The sequence below is a fragment of the Micropterus salmoides genome, unplaced genomic scaffold (genome assembly GCF_014851395.1).
Source record: "Micropterus salmoides isolate LMB-PRFRI ecotype aquatic unplaced genomic scaffold, ASM1485139v1 Ms_hic_scaffold_741, whole genome shotgun sequence".
NCBI classification, from domain to species: domain Eukaryota; kingdom Metazoa; phylum Chordata; class Actinopteri; order Centrarchiformes; family Centrarchidae; genus Micropterus; species Micropterus salmoides.
The window spans coordinates 6,005-30,204 of NW_024044506.1; the positions used below are offsets into that span (position 1 = coordinate 6,005).

General features: G+C 40.6%; 1 protein-coding gene and 1 long non-coding RNA gene across 2 annotated transcripts; both read left to right on the top strand.

Annotated features, from left to right (window-relative positions):
- The first annotated feature begins 461 nt into the window (after nt 1–461).
- LOC119892865 lies at nt 462–1,529 on the top strand. Its single transcript, XR_005442653.1, has 3 exons — nt 462–674; nt 1,125–1,177; nt 1,394–1,529. It is a non-coding gene; the product is annotated as an uncharacterized LOC119892865 (long non-coding RNA).
- A 1,405-nt stretch (nt 1,530–2,934) lies between these two features.
- Nucleotides 2,935–24,200, top strand: LOC119892863 (protein transport protein Sec31A-like; the record flags this gene model as incomplete). The annotated part of the gene is given in 26 exon segments (XM_038704875.1): nt 2,935–3,144; nt 5,019–5,098; nt 5,957–6,080; nt 6,171–6,369; nt 6,460–6,555; nt 6,680–6,820; nt 6,937–7,079; nt 7,621–7,720; nt 7,840–8,001; nt 8,744–8,896; nt 8,995–9,225; nt 9,350–9,424; nt 9,528–9,569; nt 13,154–13,459; nt 15,447–15,603; nt 15,722–15,900; nt 15,987–16,113; nt 16,257–16,402; nt 17,289–17,462; nt 18,296–18,553; nt 20,228–20,329; nt 20,663–20,765; nt 21,759–21,950; nt 21,953–22,144; nt 23,829–23,884; nt 23,975–24,200. Coding segments are annotated over 25 exon segments (3,720 nt in total). The 5' UTR covers nt 2,935–3,144; nt 5,019.

Sequence of the window (24,200 nt, forward strand, 5' to 3'; positions counted from 1 at the left end):
GATCAGAAAGAAAGGACATTGCTTGGAAGAAAATCAAGTGTCATCAGCACTGAGATCAGGAGAAGAATAAGCAACATGTACTACAAAACAGAGTGAGTATTGAGATAAACAGAGGAGGAAATAGAAAAGAGGAGGTAGTAATGACCAGACAAAGTCCTATTCTCAGTATGGTGGACTTTGAGAATGTTGTCAGGTACCATAAACAGTTGAACATGTACTTGTTAGCTGCAGGAAATATACCTCAGTGAGAAAAGACATGATGGAGGGATTGAAAACATAAACGATAACAGGAACAGGTTTAAAGGGTGGAAGTGGAAACAGCAGTCATCTTTCTGAAGTTTGATGGGAAAATCTGACTATCAGGGCACTGTGGGGGTTAAGAAACGCCAGAAGATGGCAGTAATGTGACACAAAGGATGCAAGTCGCGGTTAAATTTCGAAGACAAGGAAGAAGAAGAAGAAGAAGAAGAAGAAGAAGGCTGGTGTGGTTGTGGCATGTAGTTGTTTTTCTAGACAGGAAAAGTTTAAAATGAATGCTTTGTGCATATTAAATCAGTATGGGTAGCTCACACTCTCGCTCGCTTTAAAGATCATGATTTTGAAACGAGGTTCGTTCAGCGACGTTATCTGAAATTGCATTTTATCTGAAATACTGGCCCTTGTTCCGTAATCAGGTGAGTAATTTAAAATAAATCCGTTAATACCAAGTTATTATGTGACAATGTGTTGTAGACAGCGCAGGTGGTTAGTCTGCCTCGCGTCGTTCACCCACCACCACCTGAGCACGTGGTCAAGAAAAGTCAACGTGTTCCAGTGTGTGAGATCCGCTTCAAGCCAAACTCCTATTTAAAAATGTGTTGTTTAACTTGAACTCGTTTATTTAACCAATATTCATTAACCAGCAAAACAAAACTCTTAACATGCTTTGAATAAAAGTTGCAACTCTTCAATTCGGCATATACCATATTATGCTAAATAAACAATAATACAATAATAATTTGTGCTAATGTATTTATGATTTTAATTTCTGTATAACTTAATTGTGTAAAAACTACACAAATTATACCCCCATCTACACCTACATGACTAACGTCTGAAAATCTAAAAATATCTTGTTTTGACAGATGAACTGAAGAAAAGGACTTCCAGTGAAATGAGCTGTGGAGCTGTTAGTCATGTATGTATGTTTTGCAGTTCTGATATTTAATTAAGTCAATAGCCATCCCAATGATTATATCAATCACTACCCATCTGACCCATTCATATGTCTGGGGAAGATTATAGATGAACTTACAAATGAGGGTTTTGGCATTAATTTTCCAACCAAAGAGCTTGTTTCTCTTGTGTGAATTTAACCTTTCAGCTTATTTTAATATCTGCAATATTCTTTCAGGGTCGACCTGCTGAAGTGAAGCATGTTCAGATAACAACGTGATACATTTAGATCTACCATAAACACCTGACTGGTTTGTTGGCTTTGTTTTTATTGTAAGTTGTTCATGGTCGAATAAATACAATTTGTTGTACAAGTTGGTGTTTGTGTTTTTGGGATGGTGGGGCAGACTTCCCCTGCTTATCACAAGTGTATTAACTTAAACATGTGTAGAGCAATCTCATATTTATACTTGCATATAATCCGACTTTGACATCCAACATTTTAATAAAGTGATTTATCCGGGGATCACCCCACTGATAGGATTTTTGCTTTTAGATTTAGTTTTATTACAGAAAGTGTGTGAAACCCATGTCCAAAATAGTCAGTTTGTCATTGTATTGCTTATGGATGGAATTATTGTGGGGGGACCCCCCTGGATCCCCCACAAGGACTCCTGAGTCCCCTCAAGACCTCACTTTAATAACCACTGCAGTAGGCTACACTGTAAAACTTGAAATGTTTGTAATAGCAATTGCAATTTGTTAAGTTTAGTTATCGTTACATTTGCTAATGATTATTCCATAGTTGCCTGTTGTAGAATATATATGTGTATATATATATATATATATATATATATATAGAGAGAGAGAGAGAGAGAGAATATAACTGATCAATATATTGGCATTTGGAGCTTTTTTAAATATGTATACATATATATATTATGATTATGGCCTTGGTTTCAGATTGTATTTAGTAAAAAAAATCACTGTGATCTTGGGGACTGTTCACCCTTTTCAGGGCTTTTTTATTTACAAATATACACTCAGCAAAAAAACGTCCTCTCACTTACAACTTTTGTTTTCAGCAAACTCAACATGAGTAAATATCTGTATGAACATAAAAAGAATCAACAACTAAGACATAAACTGAAAACAACAAACAAAGTTTCACAGACATGTGATTAACAGAAATGGAATAATGTGTCCCTGAACAAAGGAGGGGTCAAAATCAAAAGTATCTGGTGTGTTTCTGTGCAGGTCCAGGACAATCAGCTGTCCTTCCTGTCTCCCTGTAGTCTTTTCTAAGGCATTTCACAGTACAGACATTGCAATTTATAAAGTGGCATTTCTTTCCTGCTCCAGTTGGGTTTTCTTCTTGTTTCCATTTTAGCCAATTTCCTATTTTTGTCCCACCCAATTATGATTATAGCCTTGGTTCCAGATTGTATTTAGTCAGTAAAGCGTCACTGTTTTTGAGCATGGGGACTGTTGAACCTCCTTAGGTCTTTTTTTTATTTACAATGATATCATTTGCATGTAAGTATAAAGTACTTTAAAACTTATTATTATTAATAAATTCCATTTTCCTCCACAGTAATTGCGTAGTGAATACTTTTAAATGTAAAATGTTCCACATGTATTACTTCCTCCAGCTTCTTTTTGACTGTTTAAAGTGTTTGGAGTAGATTAATTATGAAAATGTTAGCAGCGTTAGCATAGTTAGCAGGCGTGTTTGACGTCCCCCGGAAGCTCTTCTTCTTCTTCGTGGGAGGAGGAGACCGTTGCTTAGTGCCACGTTGATGGAGACCAGTGGGGACGTGGAAATCTGTCTTGAGTCCGTACCCGGGACCCGGTAGCCTCGTCTTCTGTTTTTACAGCCGTTAATCCTCAAAGCAGAACCGAAAGGGGAACTCGTTCGGGCGGAGGCTGTCCGTTTTTGCCACTTATTGTATGTGTGCGTTCATGTAAGAAGCAGAAAAGAAGAAGAAGGTAAGCCGCTTTTATGAAGTGATAAGATACGTGAGTGAGTAACTGTCTCCCCACTGTTATGTGTTGCCTGCACAGGCAGCTAGCAGGCTATAAAACGTAATGTCCCCTCGTAGCTTTAGGACAAGCTGTACCGTGCCCCAGTGTGAGTATGTACAAAAAGTGACAATAAGCTGCAGCCCTTTTCCAGCTTTCTGACTTTAATTCTGATGCTCCTTATTGCCTTTTAATTGGTGCATCAGCTGTTAGCTTGCTGCTAGCTCGTACTGTACTTTTTGTGTTGCTAATGGTAACCTTTAAAATGCAAGAAGTACACTGTGCTGGTTCCCTTGTTTCTATAAAGCTAGACAACGCATGTGTCATTGCTGCAACAGAGCTCCACAAAGCAGTGTGGTAAGTTAATTAAGTGTCAGTCAAAGAAGGCCTGTAACTCTGTAATTACCTAAGTTTATGTATTAGCCTACAGTAGCGGAACTGAATGGTGAAAAAGCAGAATCTGAAAACAACAGACCATCCTGATGCATTGACTAGTTTGCCTCCTCTTAGATTTAAATGACACAGTCTGTCCTAAAACAGTAACTTACTTACACTCGGCTGTCAATTTACATTAGGTAGAGCTGGCTAAAACTAAGACAGTCTAATGATAATGATAATAAACTTTATTTATAGAGAGCCAGACTTATCAAAACAAAAGTACAAAGAGCTTCACAGAGAGAAAGATGAAGTCAAATACCACAGTGAATGATGAAGTACATGAGTGTCAAAAAAAGAAAAAACAAACAAATAAAACAAGCAGTATAAAATGAAGACAGAAAATAAACAGGAAGCTAAGATGAAATCATGATTTAGTTTCCAATAAAAGGGCGTTTTTTTTAGAAGAGAGTTTAAAGAAGACACCGACTCAGACTTCAGATTTCCTCAGGCGGGTTGTTCCAGAGCCTCGGGGCCTGGATAGCAAATGCTCTGTCCCCTTCAGTTTATAGTCTGGACTCAGGGAGAGAAAGAAGATCTCAAACTACACAAAGGCTAATACAACAACCCTACAATAAATCATACCTTAAAGAAGGTTATGGTAAAGAGGTGTTGATTCAACTGTGCTGATGATTAACTGTGTTATATTATAGAAAGAGGTGCTTCTTTTATTTAGTCTCATTGATAAGGGGCGGACAACAAAATAGATATATTAATAAAATAATCAACACCTCTTTAACACAGTCTGAACAAAATCTGAATGTTATACCCTGCATGAAGGTAGGGTTTTTACTGCATGGATGTTGTATTTGACTATTAGTTTTAGCTAGGTGTACCTATAAACTGGTTTCTGCTGTCCGTACTGGCTGTGAAAAGATCCTACTGGGATGACATTGTGATGGGGGACAAAATCATGCATGCATGTTAAAAGTCATTTGACAAATTAATCAGCTTTATTGGCCAGGTTTGTGTACATGTACAAGGGATTTGACTCCAGTTTTTCGTTGCTCTCAATGTTCTTAAACAGAAATATAAGTAGTTAAAGCCAAGGACAACAAAGCTGGAACAAAGAAACGTAAAGTACAGAGTGCAACACCGAAGTGCTGTCTTGCTTTATATCAAGTGGGATCTTTCAGAATTACTTTTCTCTTTATGTTTAATCCTGCTACTGTGGCTCAGCAAGGAAATACTGTCCTGGAAACACAAAGAGATAATTTTATACTAAATACGTAACACTAAATTGTAAAACCCAGCAACATGAGCTCATTTTTATTCATTCTGCCAAAGATACTTGTGTGCATTGTGTGCTCTGTTATCTGCGGTGATTCCTGCAGACGCCACATGGAGAGGAACAAAAATACAAGTATAATTTACTGTAATTAAATGTGCACTTTTCCCCCTCCCAGGATGAAACTTAAAGAGATCAACCGCACAGCCATCCAGAGCTGGAGTCCTGCACAGCACCACCCCATCTACCTTGCAACAGGTATGAGCGTACAGCAAGCACAGGCCTGCTGCTGCTATCTGGTGTTTTGACAGGGCGTTATATCATTTCAGTCATCTTACTTGTTAGCTTTTTTTTTTTTTTTAGCTGGAAAAAGACAGAAAGAAATGATCTTACATTATTCCCAGCACTATACAGTACACATAGATTTTATTTAGTTTATTTGACATTACGATAACTTCAACACTGCCATGGATAACACAGTAAAGTCCGAAACTTTGATGTAAAGATGCAAAGATGCAAGGGGGATCTGGGGTGCAAACAACAGTAATAAAAGTGCAGTCTTTTTTTTTTTTGCAACCACTTTCCATCCGTTTTAATTGTCTGCACTAAAAAATGCTACAGAATTCTCCATATTATATGTTTTCTCTGATTTATACCAGCAGCAGAATTTCTTTCCTGCTTCAGTTGGATTTCTTCTTGATTCCATTATAGCCAATTTAGTTTAGTTATATAATATACGTACATTAATTACGTTGTTGTTACTTGTACATGTTAATTCTTTGATATTAGGGATTTCTAACTTGTTTTGTTGAACATTATAATTGCATATTTCATTTGCAGGATAACGCATCACTAACAAAATATAAGGATGTCTTTAAAAGAATGAATGTGGCAAAAGTGTGCTCTCTGATTATTAATCCTGACTTGGCTGCTCTTAAAGGTTATTCTTACAGTTTTCTGTAGTTAAAAGTTAGTCTCTTGATAAATGTCACTTATTCTTCACACTCTGCGAATAACATTTTTACCCCTTAGTTGGCTTTTTAGGGCATTCTTAATGTAATTTTTTGTTTTAGTTTAATAAATACAAGTCTCGGTTCCTGTGCTCTCTTTCTGCAGGAACATCAGCCCAGCAGCTGGATGCCTCCTTCAGCACCAATGCCTCCTTGGAGTTTTTCGAGCTGGACTTGACTGATCCTTCTCTGGACATGAAGTCATGTGGCACCTTCTCCTCCTCTCACAGGTACTGAAAGCTGCTGACTGACTTTCATGTAGTTGACTTTTCCCTTTCAGTTTATCTGTTCATCACACACGTCACCTGTCTCCCCTGCAGATACCACAAGCTGGTGTGGGGTCCCTATGGAATGGATTCCCAAGGTAACCCGTCTGGGGTCCTTGTTGCAGGAGGCGAGAACGGCAACGTCATCCTGTACGACCCTGCAAAGATCATGGCTGGAGAGAGCGACGTGATCATTGCTGAGAGTGACAAGCACACGGGACCAGTGAGAGCTCTCGACGTCAACCCGTTCCAAGTATGATCCGTTTTACTCCAGTGTCGTTTTCCTTCACTCAGTTTAAAATTAAATGCAAAAGCTAATTTTGTATTTTGTCCTCTGCTGCAGACAAACCTAGTTGCATCAGGTGGGAACGAGTCTGAAATCTATATCTGGGATATGAATAACTTTGACTCTCCAATGACACCAGGACCTAAAACTCAGGTAGTTTTAAAAATTCATTTTACATAATCTGTGCCATCTTGTGCAGGTGAATTACATTTTTAAGACTTTGGTTGACTGTAATGAATGTATAATGACATAAAGAGCTTCTGTTTTTGTCTTAAAGCCTCTGGAGGACATCAGCTGTGTGTCTTGGAACAGACAGGTACAACACATCCTGGCCTCTGCCAGCCCGAGTGGCCGAGCCTCAGTGTGGGACCTTCGCAAGAATGACCTCATTATTAAAGTTAGCGACCACAGCAACCGAGTACGTAGTTTCTTTTGCACTCAGATTAACACATGTTGTCTTGGATAAATTTTCTCACAATCCCTTGGTGCTGTCTGCTCACAGGAAACTGTCTGCTTTTGTGTCTGTTCTTTTAGATGCATTGCTCTGGGCTGGCTTGGAACCCAGAAGTTGCCACTCAGCTGGTCTTGTCCTCGGAGGACGACCGGATGCCCGTCATCCAGATGTGGGACTTACGTTTTGCTACCTCTCCTCTCAAGATTTTAGAGAATCACACACGGTAAACACCCCTCTTAAATTTGGCACCAAGGCAGCGTAAATCTTTCCTTTTCCTTAAAATAAATATCATTCAAGGACAACAATTAATTGATCCTACTAATGAGCATTATCTGTGTATCCAAAGCCTGATATCTCTTCTCCCTCTGAGCCATAGAGCTCCATTGTTGCCCAAAAACTATTAAAAACACATCAGTGAACCTCACTGCTGCACTGGATGGCAAGTTCCTTCATCACCGTGAAACACACTCACCAGAGCACCACATGTAGATTCATCCATTGCTGAAAATAGTCCCCAACAAATACGCTATTTCCTCCTGTTTGAGGGAAGTTGCTAAATTCTAAAGTGACCAGCTGTTTATGGAAATTATTTAGCTTTTTTTTAATGAAACTCTTTAGTTTTATCAGAAAGTACCGAGAGACAGACTAAGATATTTCTGGTTTTAGTTTTTTTTCATCAGATTTGTTGACGGTATAGAATATTTCCGTATCGCTTAAAAATCATGTGGCTTTTTAACACATAACTGGGCTGTTCTTATACACAGGGGTGTCCTGGCCATCGCCTGGAGTTTGGCTGATCCTGAGCTGCTCCTGAGCTGCGGGAAGGACAGCAGGATCCTGTGCTGGAATCCAAACACAGCAGAGGTAAAAGTTTACTGTACATGTCATTTATACGTAGGTTATTGACACAACCAAAGTAGGAAGAAAAACCTGGTCTACTGTTATCCCTGTGATGATAGTGAATCATCTGCTTGAATCTTCAGGTTCTGTACGAGTTGCCCATCAGTAGTCAGTGGTGCTTTGACATCCAGTGGTGCCCCAGGAACCCTGCGGTGCTGTCGGCTGCAGGCTTTGACGGACACATCGACATCTATTCCATCATGGGAGGCAGCAACCAGGCGCAGAGCCAGAGACATGCTGACCAGGTGAGATTAAATCTCCTATGTGTGATATGGACAGAGGGCAGTTGTATAAACAAGAGGCAATCTTCATATGTTTATCAATCAGTGCAATTATAAGATACTCTGAGGGGATGACAGGCTAAGAAAATATATTCAGAGAATGTGCGCTCAAAGAGATTTCTGCAAAATCTGTGTGAAAATAAACTGTAACCTAGTGCACTGGTGTAGGCAAATTGTTTCTGAAGCCTTTTTTGTTCTCTTTACATACCTCAAATTAAATGCTCTGACACAAAAACAACACCTACCTGCTTGCTCATGACGCATGAAAATGTGTTTTTGGGGAGTGGGTTTGGAGGGAGGCCTGAAGGGAGTGGAGTGGATTTTTTTGAGTGAATACTTTCAAAATGTAGTTATCTCTAGGTAGTTTCTCCAGCGCTGCCTACCTCAGCTTTAAGGGCACAACATTCGATTGCCAGCCCGTTGAAGATCCGAGTATTTTCTGGGTAAACTGTTATTCAGCAGATTACTGCAGTATTGACCGAAAGTCGGGAGAAAGACCAGAAATGGAACAAACAACAAAATGAAAGTATCGTGATAAGATGTCATTGTCTTCTTTTATATTTTGCAACTGTTTCTATGTTATTATTGATGCCTTGTTAAATACTGTGTGATGGCTTGGTGCGGCTGCATATCATGAACACGAAGATATCTGGCATATAGATCATCATGCCTTTGTGTTTACCTTGACTCTGGGTGTCTGTTACAGATTAGCAACTCGTTTGGGAACATGGATCCTTTTGGAACAGGACAAACTTACCCCCCTCTGCAGCTGCCCCAGACTACTGCGCCTCCAGCTACAGTCAACCCCCTGAAGAAGCCACCAAAGTGGATCCGCAGACCAGTTGGAGCCTCGTTTGCTGTGAGTCATGTGTCTTTTAATTTTCACATTGAGGATTGAGCGTCTTTGTTTTACCTTCTTAAACACTCAATGTTGTTCTGGCTTTTGTTCACTTCAAGTTTGGTGGGAAGCTGGTCTCTCTGGAGAACACAAAGCCGAACCCTCAGCAGCCTCAGCAGCCCACTTCACATGTTGTACATGTCAGCCAGGTTGTTACAGAAACAGCCTTTCTGAAGCGCTCCGATCAGCTGCAGGCCACTCTGAGTGCAGGCAGCTTTGTGGATTTCTGCCAGGAAAAGATCGATGCCGCTGAAAATGAGTTTGAAAAGACCGTTTGGTCTTTCCTCAAGGTAGGAAATTCAGAAATAATCTTTTTCTAGAACAATCTGAATAAAGTTGAACATATACAGCTTTCAATAAATAATGTTGTCATTCTTTAAGTTGTTTGTGTGACATTTATTTATTTATTTTCAGGTTAATTTTGAAAGTGATATCCGCAGCAAGTACCTGGAACTCCTGGGGTACAACAAAGAGGAACTAGCCTTAAAGGTCAGATATTTTTTCTAGCACTATTTACAACATTTTCTGTTTAATACTTTCATCAAGTGTCTTTCAGTACAGCTTGTGATAACTGTGTCCTTTTTGTTGTCAGATTTCAGCAGCGCTAGAGGAAAAGCCTGCTGGCCCTCTGCAGGTGAGTTTTTGTAGAGCACAACTCTCATGACGTATTTTAAAAGAATAGTTTCACATTTGGTTCTTGTCTTCACTCTTGCCGAGAGTTAGATGAGAAGATCGATACCACTCATATCGGTCCATTAAATATCAATCTAGAGTCAGGAGATTATTAGCTGGCATAGTAATTGTTAACAGGGGGAAACAGCTAGCTCGGCTCTGCCCAAAGTTACCTCCTTAAGCTCACCAATCAACATGTTATATCTTTGTTTGTTTAATCCACAAAAAAAACGAAGTATTAATTCCCAGTAAAGGATGTGTCGGACTAATATCTTGGCCGGCTGCAGTAACTTCTGGAGTGGTAATGTCGAGACTCCAGCTAAAACTTGAGGAAGTTGTTGCACATGACGAAGAAATAGTCATGTTTTCTGTGGATTAAACAAACAAGATATAACGTGAATTAGTGTGCATTAAAGGTTTTGTTACCTTTGGACAGAGCCACTAGCTATGCTGTTTCCTCATCTGTTGTCTGTAGCTTCATATTTAATGGACTTCATTATCGCACACATGAATACAGTCTATTATACACAATTAACATGGTATTGCACAAGTAGATAGGCACTGCCACATATCAGTAATTGTTGACTAAAATCAGAAAGAAATATGAGTAGTTCTGAGAACGACGCAAATAAAATCAAGGACAATAAATGAATACATAAATTTTTTTATCAGATCCAGTTTGATGATAAGCCACCACTGTTTATTGTTGAAGAAATACTGTGAGCCAGGTTCAGGTGTGTCCCCAAGTTTCAGAGACTGATGAAGACTTAGCATGGCCGAAATGCCAACACCATATCTGAAGGATAACATCTTTTGGTCCCTGTTTCTGTCTTCCCCCAAGTGCCTGTAGGTTTCTTAAGTCATCTTTAGCTGGCCTTAACCTAGAACAACAGATCTATCTGATGTTTATTATCCAATGCTGCGTCATATTGGAATCTGTTCTATCCAGGAGTTGTTCTCTGATCTGTGGAGCCAGTAAGTTCTTGTAACGATTCTTGTAAGACTCAACCTTGTGAGATTCCCAGAGAACACTGATATCTGCTAGCCTGACGCCTGAGCTACTGTCTCTACCTTATCAGTCAAACTGTTGTCTGTCTAACAAGGACAGTTACATGAGAGAAATAACTAGAGCTGGAAGGTCAGTGAACACTAGTGGGGTCAGCTAATGACTCCAAGCTGACCTGCCCTGTTACATCAATTAAGACGCCTAAGAATATTCTTTAACATTTATTACAGCGTACAGAGATTTATACAAGTTATGTGATGCAGTCGTTAGGTGTTATTTGAAAAACTTCAACAAGTATGAACACAAAACCAGTGGATGTCTTTTAAATCCACAACAAGCAAGGGTGTCCCTCCCCAGTTAGTAGAAATTCTTCCAGATTGCTCATTACCACACTAAACTACTCTCATTTGTTCCTGCTCACTGTGCCGTTCACATTCTCTCACTGACAGCACAACAAAAATCTCTGATGACTGTTTTCAGCAATTCATGCTTCAGTTCTTGGCTGAAATGCTAAAAACTGTTGGTCTCTGCCTTACATTTTGCAATAAGGAAGTGTTGCAAGTATTCATAAAGATGAAGCCTTGTCTACAAATACTACTTCACTTTTTGAAAATACTGAGAGGAAGCTGAAGCTTTCACTCTTTTCTGTGGATGTTGATGGTCTTTGTGAACTACGCCCTCTCGTCTGTTTATATACCTGGGCGCTGTTTCAGAAAGCAGGTTTAACAAACTATGAGCTTAAACCTGAGCTCTGAGTTGACTGATTATTTATGTTAAAACGCAGGAGTGGAGGAAAGAGTCGATACGACAATATTACATTTTATACAGCGCTGCTCATTCATCATTTACCACACTGGGATTTCCTTGACGAATGATAAAGTGCTGAAATTCTCCTATACATCGCCCATTACATTCATTTTAAATAGGCTACAGGCCTGTTTATTCAGCTGTAACCCGACGAGACAAAATGCTGGTGGCAATAACTGAAGATGAAAATATTAATCGAACAGATTAGACATAGATTAGGCTATAGCCTACTCATGGACCTGTGATTCTTGGCTAAAGCCACAGTCAGACCCAGCAGGTTAGCCTATTACAGATTTTTTGCAGTGGAAAATGTGTCTATAGGTTCAAAAGTTGTAGATATCTGTTACATTAATAAAATCTTGCTCATTTCGTATTTTCTGAAATACTTTAAAAACACATTCAGACTGTGCAGCAAATAATGAAAAATTCACTTTTAATCAACTTAATTTGTTTCAGCTGCAACACAGTTATCCTCACTAGACCATATATATATATATTTACAATTTACATCATATCCAGTTGAACTATGATAGGAATGTTCCGATCAGTGCGACTACAATATCAAAAATTACCGTTGATTTAACAGTTTTATACAGATTAGTGATCACTGCAGTGATGTAGCTCATGGTAAGTGTTTAAGTTAACTGTTGCCAACCTGACAGCTGCCTTAATGCCCGCAGACTCGCTGTGTTATAAAGAAGGACAGTGTATCCTACGGATTTTATTCTGCGCTGAGGATAAATGCACGATGTGCTGAGAGAAGAGACAAGATGTCCATACATCGATGACAGATTGATCATAAAAGCTGTCATGTTCAAGATCATGTTTGGTTAAAAAAAGTATTGATATTTCTAAAGACGTAAATAAGTTCAGATATGTGCTTTGATATGGACAGTATGAATGAGGAAATGTCAGACAGCTTCTTCAGGCTCCGCAGGAGGGGAGCAGTCAGAGAGAAACTCAGAGTTTGTTGAAGTAAACCTCCTCCTGAGCAGGTTAGGTTCACAGTGTAAGTTGCCGGGGTTACTGATCTAGAGTTTATCTGATCTCGGTCTCTGAAACAGAAAACCCAGAGTTTCCTCATCTCAGGCTGAACTTACTCAAGAGTTTTCACAAAGCCCTGTTTCCACGTCTGAACTCAAACCTGACCCTGACTCCAGCGTAAAATACAAACTTAGTGTTGAGTTTTTCTTCAGTCTGAGGTTTTCTGGCTCTGTTCCTAAACTGTTTTTTATGCCAACCACTGTTTGAAGGCCTCCATCCAGTCATCTTAAGTGTATCAAACAACCGATCCCGAGCTTTCATTATACATAAAAAGAAACAGCCTGGCCTTTGGTGAGCTGATCCTACAGTGTCTGAGTTTAGTTTTTGTCTAATTCTAACCTGTTGGTGCACAGATAGATTTTTATTTTTTTTTTACCTTGAATTGTATTTTAATTTTAGCTTCACATATCAAATGCATCATTCCAAAAATGCCAATTTGCAGTCCACATTTTCTCCAGCACTTGTTTTAGCCAACCGGGCTCCATTTTGCTTTTACTTGTGCCAGAAGTATCATGTTTATTACTTTCCATTTCAATTGGTCAACAAATGCACCTCCCTACACATTTCTCCCCAAATTTTTAATGATATCTCTTTTAATTTAATTTCAGCTTTTGATTTCTTGTTCATTTTGGAGGTAAAATGGAATCATAGTCCCTGACTTTGACCCTATATCTTCCCTTAATATTCAGGTGGAAGTGCCTGCTCCAGCCAGCCTGCAGCCTTTAGCAGACCTCAGCCTCGTGCCACCTGCTGACCATCCTGAGGCAGCGTTCGACATGATTGCTGCAGCAAACCTTCAGCCAGAAGCCACAGCGGAACTGGACTCCAATCCTGAGGCAGCGTTCGACATGATTGCTGCAGCAAACCTTCAACCAGAGGCCACACTGGAACTGGACTCCACTCCTGACCCTGAGACTGAAGAGCCAGCAGCAGAAGATCAAGAGGACGCTCTTCCAGAGGAGGAAGCAGAGGAAGAGGAGATCCCCTTGGAGGAGGTAAACCTTCATCACTGCACATTTGCATAGATCCTGTCTTCTAGCTCAGTTGAATTACCTTCAAAATTACTGTCGTGTTTCATCTGATGTAACGGTTAAAGGCCCTGCTCATTATAATAAACGCACGCTGGTGATTTTAATTATTCTGGTTGATTAGACCTTTTCTCAGGACTTGTACAGACTGGGTCCATCCCAGTACCCACACCTGCGGTATTTGTAGTCAAGTAGCTGCTTGCTTGACGTATTTATGGTAACTGCTACAGAGCCCCTCAAGAACTGTAGCTCACTGAGACACGATTAATCAATGAGAACATCCGTCAAAATATATGGTTCACTTAAGCTGGCAGATGCCTTGTTGGTTGAATTTGATTTCCACATTGTGAACAAACAGGTAGAATCAACTAGATCAGTATAGATTAAATTAATTAAATCAAGTTATCTAGAACCATGCAGGTATACTGTGCGTGAAAGAGACATAACATGATACCATTTTTGAATCATTTCTGTCTGCTAAACTTTTTAGGAATCAAATCATTGAATAAAGGTACAAAGTGTAAAATACGGCCAGAATTTTTGTTTTAAACATTCAAAAAATTAGCTAACCTTATCAACAGAATGTGAAGAAGTACATGTTGTGACGTCACGTCTAAGACGCCTTTGTAGTGTGTTGCAGAGATATCTACTGAAGTTAGCATGCTAACAAGCTAGCCCCCGGCCGGTCCTATGTTGAATACCACGTGTGCCTCGAGATGCGATAGTCTGATAGTATAGCTTGGACACATTCACATTGAGTGCAATAACTTTTTCATTTCTGTTGTTATTATTGTGGGTCCTAAAACAAACTTAAAGGCGCCCTTCCGCCAAAAACTAGACTGGTGTGGTGCAGTCGACTGTGGTGAATTGTGGGATACTTTGAGCTCTGAATACAACACCAAGAGTGAATCAAGTCTGGGTTAAGTTGGCAGCGTGTTGGCATTTTTCAAACATGGGACACACTTGTGTTCTACCTGCTGGCTTTTGAACAGTATTCTTTGGTGTCTTAGTTGATGTAACAGAGAAAGGTAACTGACCTTCCAGCTCTAGTTATTTCTCTCATGTAACTGTCCTTGTTAGGGAGACAACAGTTAGACTGATGGTGTAGCTCAGGCGCCAGGCTAGCAGATATCGGTGTTCTCTGCGAATCTCACAAGGTTGAGTCTTACAAGCATCTTTACAAGAACTCACTGGCTCCACAGATTAGAGTACAACTCCTGGATTGTAATAGATTCCAATATGACGTAGCATTGGAGAATAAATATCAGATAGATTTTTTCTTCTAGGTTAAGGCCAAAAGATGTAATCCTTCAGATTTGGTGTTGGCATTCAATGTGTTCCCATGTTGTATGCTGACACAGTATCTCCTCGGCTGGGCTCAATAAACCATGCTGTGTTAAGACTTCATCAGTCTCCGAAACTTCTTCACATCTGAACCTGGCTCACAAGATTTCTTCAACTCACTTCAGTGATCAAAGCGGTCTTGAGACCACAAGTTAGGTCTCTGAAGCAGACCCACTGTGCTTGAGGGACATGTTGGGCAGCCAGCTATGCTCACATCTCTCCTGCTACTATAGTTAACATCACAACAACAGCATGTCTTGGCCAACTAGAATGTAAGCTGAATGCCCGTCGGCTAGACATGTAAAATGTAATGTGACCTGCAGGGTGCGGGCTACTTTACTTGTTTCCAATTTACAGAGCCAGGGCTGAGTACAAACAAAAAAACATGTATTGGATTAGAATCACCAGTAAGGGTAACAGATTAAATTATTGTTTCTTCTTCTTCTCACTTTGGGGTAAATAGTTTCACAGTTTCTTGGTTTTATTTTCATCATATAACTGATATCTGCATGGTTAGGATCATTGAAATGAGTCTGTATCTTGCAGAACATGTGGGTAGGAAAAGAAGAGTGAACTTAAGACATGACGGGATGTTTCTCTGGTGTTTCAGGAGAAAACGGCACGAGTGGAGAAGGAGCCCAGTCCTGCTGAGACCTCAGCTGCAGTTGAGGAGCCACCTGAGGTCCCAGCTCCAGTTCCAGCTCCTGCTCCGTCTCCAGCTCTAGCTCCAGCCAATCCAGAAGGACTCACTCTCAGCATCAGTCAAGGTGACAACTCTCAACTTTTTATGACATAAAACTAGCAGATTTTACTGAATGTCACCCTCAGCTAACCAGTTACAAATGACCTGCGTTTTTAATAATTGTAAAATATTTATCCTGGAAGATGTGGACGGGCTGATCACACAGGCCCTGCTGACCGGAGACTTTGAGGGCGCTGTGGACCTTTGTCTTCATGACAACCGAATGGCAGACAGCATCATCCTGGCCATCGCCGGAGGGTCCGAGCTCTTAGAGAAGACCCAGAAAAAGTATTTTACGAAAACACACAGCAAGATAACCAAGGTAACAGTAAGGAGACTGTTTTACTGACAGTTTATGAGCTTGTGAGAGTTTGTTGTCAATGATAAAACCATGTGTTTGTCCTGCAGCTGATCAGTGCAGTGGTGATGAAAGACTGGCACGACATCCTGAAGACGTGTGACCTGCAGAACTGGAAGGAGGCTCTGGCTGCGGTCATGACCTACGCTCAGCCGGAGGAGTTCTCTTCCCTCTGTGGTAAGTTTACATGCATATTGTTGTTTGATAGACCTCACTAGACCACAGCGTTGCTTTTTTCTGTTTTATTATTCAAACTGACATACAGCCTGTACTCCTCTCTCAGTTGTGAATTTGTGTTCTTTAACTGAACTGTTTGTTAGACCTTCTCGGGGGCAGACTAGAGGCAGCAGAGGACGCACAACTGCAAGCCCAGGCCTGTCTGTGTTACATCTGTGCTGGAAACGTGGAGAAACTTGTGGCTTGTTGGACCAGAGCACAGAACGGACACTGCCCACTTTCTCTCCAGGTGTGTTGAGATGGTGACTCTTTATCTGAAACCTGCACTGGTGGATTTCTTTAGACACTTGGGGGCAGCATCTCTGTCCATCTGATGAATTCAAATCTAATATTTACTCTCTTCTAGCTCTGTTGTTTGTCTCCATCAACTCCTCAGAGAATTACCGGGTTCTTTGGCTGCATGTTGCTGCACTGTGTTTACCAGCTACTCGCTAACTTTGTCTGTTATGGGAGCAGTGAGAGTGAATCAAAACAGTAAAGTTTGGACAGCTAAACAATGAGCTGAAACTCATTATAAAGCTATAGAGGAGCTGCAGATTCAGGTGATAATCCTCTGTATTCATCGCAATGAGTGACCCCTCTCACACTGTCACATTGCAGTGATACATTTACATTATAGAAATATCGATTAGAGCTGCATTAAAGCTGCGTGTATGTGTTTACCCCCAGGGGGAAATTCACTTGTCACAGCAGCAGAACAGACCACACAAGAATAAAATAACAAAGTACTAACGTAAAAGCATGACCTTTAAACATGTGCATGCATACAGTGTGCAAATTGCTGTAAGATGTGCAAAATGGATTTAATAAGTTAAAAAGATGTAGTGCACTTAGCTGTAAGTTACAGAGAATGTGATTGTAAGTCCAGTTAGAGTTCAGTAGGACCTCAGCAGCCTCCCAGTCCAATGATGTCACTGTGAGGGGGATATTAAGTTTAAATTAATAAGGGGGTTTGAAACATCTCCAAATGAGTAGACTTTATAGAGACGCAGAATGCGAAAGAAGTGGTCAGATTTTGTGTTTTCAGCTTGTTCTCTCGCTCCCAAGTGACCAAAAAATGTTAATGCTGTTTGGATTTTATTTTTAGTCATGCTGATGTGCTTTATATTCCTCAGGACCTGGTGGAGAAGGTGGTGGTGCTGCGGCGTGCAGTGGAGCAGACCCAGCGCTCCGGTCCCACTGCTGTTGGCATCCTGCTGGCTGAGAAGATGAGCCAGTATGCCAGCCTGTTGGCCTCCCAGGGCAGTCTGTCCACCGCCATCACCTACCTGCCTGACAACTCAAACCAGGTATGCAACACATCAGGACTTGGCTGCAACAGCATTTCCATCATCCATTGTTAAGTTTGTGTGTTGAATTCTTCCTAAATTCCTATGAAGTCTTTAGTAAAGTAGGAACAAGTTGCAGGAAAACATCTTTTCCTTCACTCAGTTGAAATTTCAACCCACTATGTAAACAGGAAGTCACTGTAGTTTCACAAGCTGTCACAGACCTGTCAAAAATAACTGTTTTAGGGAAGTCAAAGTGTATGAATACATACAGAAAAATGTATTTCTGAGTAAGCAGTATTCATGCAGTTTTGAATTGGTGGGAAATATCTGATTATGCTAATCTAACCGACATTATGTGAGCGTTAAATCTGACATTATTAGCATAATGTTTTGTAATTTGAGGTATATTGTTTTATTTTTGTGAAATGTGATTTAAAATAATATTCATAGCATTTTCAGTGCCAGTCACACAGTTTTCTTGCTGGATAACATAATGTTTGTTATGATTTTCTATCTGTTTGCGGGCTGTCAGGGGACGTTATACACCTATAAACTAAAAGTGGGATTGTTTCAACGGTGGATTGTGCTGCAGGAGGATGTTCAGTTCTTTTTTAGTTTGTTTCAGTCAGCACTATCACAGCAACATATTGGAAGCTTTGTCACTACTGCAGCTGCAACAGCTAGAAGTGTCGATTTTAAGCTAAAACTTAAATTGACTTATTATTTTATAATATAACTAGTCTGTTTGAGAGATGGTGCAGCTGACTCCTGGTGTGAAGTTTACTTAAGTAATAATGAGACTAGCCTAAGTTCACGTTTCACATTTCACTTTACTCATTTGGACCATACAGGTTGCCATACAGCAGCTTCGGGACCGTCTCAGTCGGGCTCTGGGGCAGCAGGCGGTGGCTCATGCAGCTCCGGTACAAACCCAGAGACCTCAGTCTCGGCTACCTGCCCCGACACCGGCTCAGCACGGTTCAGCCTTGCCCCGACATCCGTTCACCCCGGTCCAGCCCGCCTTGGTGCCTCAGGCCCCTGCAGCAGCTCCAGTACCCGTGCCTACACCTGCTGCCTCCGGCCCAGCACAGCCGCAGTATTACCAGCCAGTATGTGTTTCCACAGTGTCACATAACAGTGTTCACACAAGTTTTTACTGTTCTTAACCTTGACGTAATCAGTCTCATAAATCTGAATCTGTGTGAAACCTGGTGTTAAAACATTTTATCATTAGACATCAGGATCCACACAGATTTACGTCTTCAGCATCTACAGTTCACTAGGGATGGGTTCCAGTAGCTGGTTCACACTTGGCAAAATACTGGTTAAGCTCCGACACTAACAAATCTCTTATCAAACGTTTTCAGTTAAAATGAAAAGTGTGACTGTTCTCTGGTTAATTTGCTCTTTGCAGCTGGTGTCTGTAAATTTCTGACAAAGACTGTTGGAGAGTGAAAAAACGCATCACTGTGTTTTTGTAGTTCCACATAGCGGAGACTCTTCTTTAGAGAAATGATGAGCTGATCGCCTCACGTCAATTTGAGAATATCCCTCTTTTCAATTTCATTCATATCAACATTTAATCCGACTAAATTAATAGTTGTGATTCAGGACCTTCAGTATTTGGAGCTGGTGTAGTACAGGAAGCTACAGCTGTTAAAGCTGCTGTGCAGAACTTTTTGTCTCCCCTTTCTGGTAGAGAGAGTATTTACACAAATGCTATTGACGCGTGGGCATGACGCATTCTTACAGGTGTTTGAAAATGGTAACAAAATTATAGACATTTCTAAAGTGACAAGACAATAATAATTAATATTCCATTATTTAGGCAGGGCAAATGTAATAGCTACATAGCCTACTCCAAATACTTTACAGATACCAAACAGATGCGACTTCATGTTTGCGCATATTCCCTTCTCTTCTGTCTGGCGAGGAAAGTGAAAGGTATGACTGCATACAATACAACATTGCCAAAGCATATAAATACAAACAACACAATCATAATAAACAATTAAATGTCCACTCCAGTGGACGTTTTCTTCTACAGCAATGGCGGATTGTGGAGCTCTCTACATGTTTCTGGGTTGCTCCACTCTTCAGCTCTGGCAAACCAATCATTGCTGGTTGATGCAAACGGCATCTCTGCACAGGAATTTCACCACAAACACCTGATCAAAAAACTCTTCGAAATGCAAAGACTTGCCTGGCGGGAATAGGTTTAATCAGAGAACTCGTTTGATAAGGTCTTGAATCTAACGAACGTTTAGTTATATATTCCACACTTCAGCTTAAATGTAAAGCTGAAGTCTGCCACTAAAACCTGTAGTGTTTATACCTTCTCAGCCAACAGAAGGCGATTACACAAATTATTTATCCTTCAGTTACTTACATGTTGAACCCTGATAAGATTTGATAAGATCTAAAGGATTTTGTACTGGATTTGAATTTGATGAAATGCTATCAGACCCCATCCCTACCACATCCTAACTAGCCACTAGTGCTCATTGCACTTGTTTGCTGTTGTGTTATAGTAATTTCATTGATTGGATTTCCATTGTAGCCAGGATTTAAATCACATGCTGATTCCTGAATGTACTCGTTATATATTAATGATGAAAATGTACAACATTTATTTTTTGGGGGGGAGGGAGTTGAGTTGTAATTTGAACCCTGGCTCTGGTGTGTTTGGATTGTGGTAATGTGTGGGACTCCCCCCACCCCACCTCCCACCCCCCATGCTGCGGCCATCATTGGTATGTGCCGTGTGTCTCTGTGTGCTCCAGGTGAGGGCTGCCTCCACTGTCACCTCCTGGAGTAACCAAACTCCCACAGCCCTCCCCAATGCCCCTCCTCCTCTTCAAACTGGCAGCGCCTCAGACCAGCAGGTATACTGACCGCCCACCCGACCTCGACACACACCTTTGCTGATGCTTACAGATTACACAGCTTACAGTTCATTGATCTGATAAATACCTTAAACCCCAAATTCTATTTGGCTGCTGTGGTTTGTCCTTACCTGCCTCTCCCCATCGCCACCCCGCATCCTGTTGATACCGTGATGCATTCACTGTCTACTCTCTTTCGTTTGTCTCTCTTGCACTCAGATTATTGTGATTTGACGCTAGAGATATCACACACACAGAGACGATAATCAGAGGATAGTTGTCTATCTTTTGTTTTGGAATATGGTTTCAGATTGTTTTTGTATGTTTTTGCAGATGGAGCCTTCAAACCCCATGTACGGGATGCCACCCTCCGGCACAGCTGCTGCACCTCCACCCTCCTCCACTCCTGCATACATAATGTCCCATCAGTACCAGCGTAAGTGTTTTACATATCCTACCGGAAGAGTTAGCCGTGTTTCACACAAGAGTTATTGACTTTAGAATGAAATCTTTGATACGGAGAGAAAAGCACTGTTTCATACTAGAGTCTGAGGTTAAATGTCATCGAGCAACCATGTCTCCTAAAAATGAAGTTTCTATACAACTCATTTGTTGGGGCAATTTATGTATTCACTCCCAGTGCAAAATGTTCGTACTGAATGTATCGTTTTCATGGTCAACAACTTAATCAACAGTTACCAGCAGCTAGCCGGAGAATGAACCGGTCTGACCTGTAGCGTTAACAAAGTATTTTGCCTTCTTGATGTTTGGGCAGACAGGACCTTCTTCCTGTGTTTGCTTTCTTGTTCCTGCATTCCTAACCAATGAGCTGTATGAAATGAAAGTAACAGGAAAACGTAGCTGTTAAAGCTGCACCAGAATTCAATTTACCGCCTTCACACCAGCCCAAACAAACCGATCCAAACAGGTTAGGTTTGAAAGCACCTTTAGTAGCCTGAACCTAACTACACGTGGGACGCAGGACTGTGTGTCAAGCTGCTGTGCTTTGTACATCCAACCATTAACTCTGACCTCAGTGGCTGCAATTTTTGGGCAAAGTGACTAAGCAGTATATAAACTTTATTCGTAGAAGACAGGGTTGCATCAGTAGGTGGCACATGAACAACTTCTTCTCTCTTCTTTAAAACACTGACAAGCATTTCTTTTTAGAAATGTTTGACCCTGTAACTCCTCATCTCCTTTATGCTGTTGTTCTCATTAACAGAAGATGAGAATGTCTTTAACATAATATGTTTATCTCTTTGCCTGTTGAGTCTTTTGTAACCTACAAGCTAAACATAAAGCATGTTAGCATGTAACTAGTCTTTATCTGTTTATTACAAGTCTGTACTGTTGCATGATACAGTTAGTTAATAACATGCGGCAGTTTTTCACTAACAGCATCTGTTGAATCCTGTGTGACTCCCAGCCTACTCCCAGGTCAGCCAGTACCCCCATGGAGCTGGGGGGGCGCCTTTCTATCAGCCTCTTCAGTACTCCTCTGCTGCTCCTCCTCCTGCAGAGCCTCCTGGCTTTCTCTCTCAGTACACACAGCCTGTCTCCTCTCAGCCAGCACATCCGGTCTATCCCAGGCAACCTCCCATCAGCCAGTGCCTGTCCTCCTCCCTCCCTCCCATCCTCCTTTCTTTCCGACTGCCTCCTCCTCTTATTCCGCTCCTCCGTCCTCCGGAGCATCTTTTCAGCATGGCGGACCGGGATCTCCTGTGTCGTACATGCCTCTTCCTCCACCGAGCGGAGTCTCAGGTACACAGCTAGACCATGACCCCGGGCTGATCCCCGCCTCTCAGAGAACAGGTCTGCATGCCTCTGATCATCCTCATCCTGTGACTGTCCTCCTCACAAACTCACAGTTATCTTTAAACTATATGTTCAAAGATAACTGTGGTCCGAGTTTCTAATTTTCTGTAATAACAGTTTTTAGTATGAGGGCGTCTTTAACGTGCTGCCCAACTCCATACAAGATTATATGAAGTATGAATCCTGTGGTGTGCCACTAGAATAAGAAGAATACATACTTTTTTACAGTGTTGAATTACAATAATTTCATTTATTAAAAACTTCACAAAAAGCTTTCATGAATGAATCAATTAAATATGCATTTCAAAGAATACTTTAATACACGTCAAGTGAAAAAAGTTGCAAAATGTATTTTAGGAAAGGCGTTAAAATGTTTCTCTTATGTGTCAGTCATTTGACTCCTGTTTTAATATTTACAGATTCCTTTTTAAAATCAATCAATAAGTTGTCCTTTAATAGCAGAGTAAGAATATACATTTTAATTGTTACATTTTCTCCTCACTTTTTGACTGTAATTTGATGAATGCATCATTTAAATATAAAAATCATCATATAATGAATGGCTTTTATTTATCATGTCTGTATTATTATAAATAGAATCTGTAAAAGTGGCATATGGTGGACGGTGGCAAAGATCGATTATGTTTTGGAAAAGATGGCAGGGACATTAAGCAGTCTGGTTTTATAAAAACAAACCTCTTATTATATTCTATACTAAAAGGCCTAGGAACTTAAAATGATCACTATAAAAACCTGTATATACTATGTATAACTATAAGTCTCTGCCTTTTTCAGCAAGATGACTCAGGACATTTTTATTTATTGACTCAAGAATAAAGGTCATCATTGTCTAATTAGTTCATCAACTTCCTGCACGCATGATGTCCCAGACCAGACTTAATATAGATATTAATCACATTTAAATCATGTTTTTGAATTGTACACAACTTAAATTAAAGCTGATTGCTGTTTGGATTAAAACCAGCTTTCTTTGGAATAGAGTGAAATGCTACAGGAAGAGATCACGGTTATAGTTCAAACTAAATATTGCTACAGTGCCCCGTTTCTGAAACAAATTTGCATGGCTTTTTTTCCCCGGTTGGTAGTACACATTGGTTGATGGACTGAATCACTGAACTTTAACATCTGTGAGAAATTTGTCTTAAAGCTACAATGAAGATGTTTATATGATTATTACATTATGTTAATCAAATAAAATTCATACAATCAATGCAACACTGTAGATTTTAAGTGAGGCTTTAACGGAATCTCTCGACATTTTGGAAAACACACGTGTTAGATGAGAAGATCAATACCACTCTCATGTCTGTACCCTGTAAAGCTGCAGTCAGTTAGCTTAGCACCAAGAAATAGTGTTGTTTAATACAGCATTAAACATAAAGATAGAATATGTTGATTAGTGATCTGTTTTTCCAGTCATTATGCTAAGCTAAGCTAACGCCTGTAGCTTCATATTAAGCTTATAGACAGACACAGATCTTCTCATTTAACTGTCAGCATGAAATTGAATATGTGCATTTCCCAAAATGTCAAACTCGTCCTTGAAATGCTGTGAGTTTTGTGATCAAATTTTTGGACACATTTCAAACTATAAAATATAGACTGAACGCTGGTAGTGTGAGAATGAGTGAATGATTAGCGTGTTGTTTTCTTTCTGCAGGGCCTCAGAATGGCTGGAATGACCCTCCGGCCCTGAGCAGAGCATCAAAGAATAAGGTCTGTCAGTGGAGACAGTACACATTATGTAAATCTATGACAGATGAGGACGTTGCATGTTTTAAATAACATGTCTTTGCCATCATTCAGCAGGTTCGGGAGAACTACACCCGTCCTGCCCCCATCACTGCTCCCATCATGGCTCCGCTGGGCGCTGACCCTGTGGCCCAACCCGCCTCCTCCGGGCCCCCTCAGGCCATGGTCCAGGGCCAGCACGGTGCCCAGCTCCCGTACTCAAGCATGCACCAGCAGCAGCTCTCCCCTCCACCATGAACCCTGCAATGCCTAAGACCAGTATGGAGGGGGCACCAGGAGC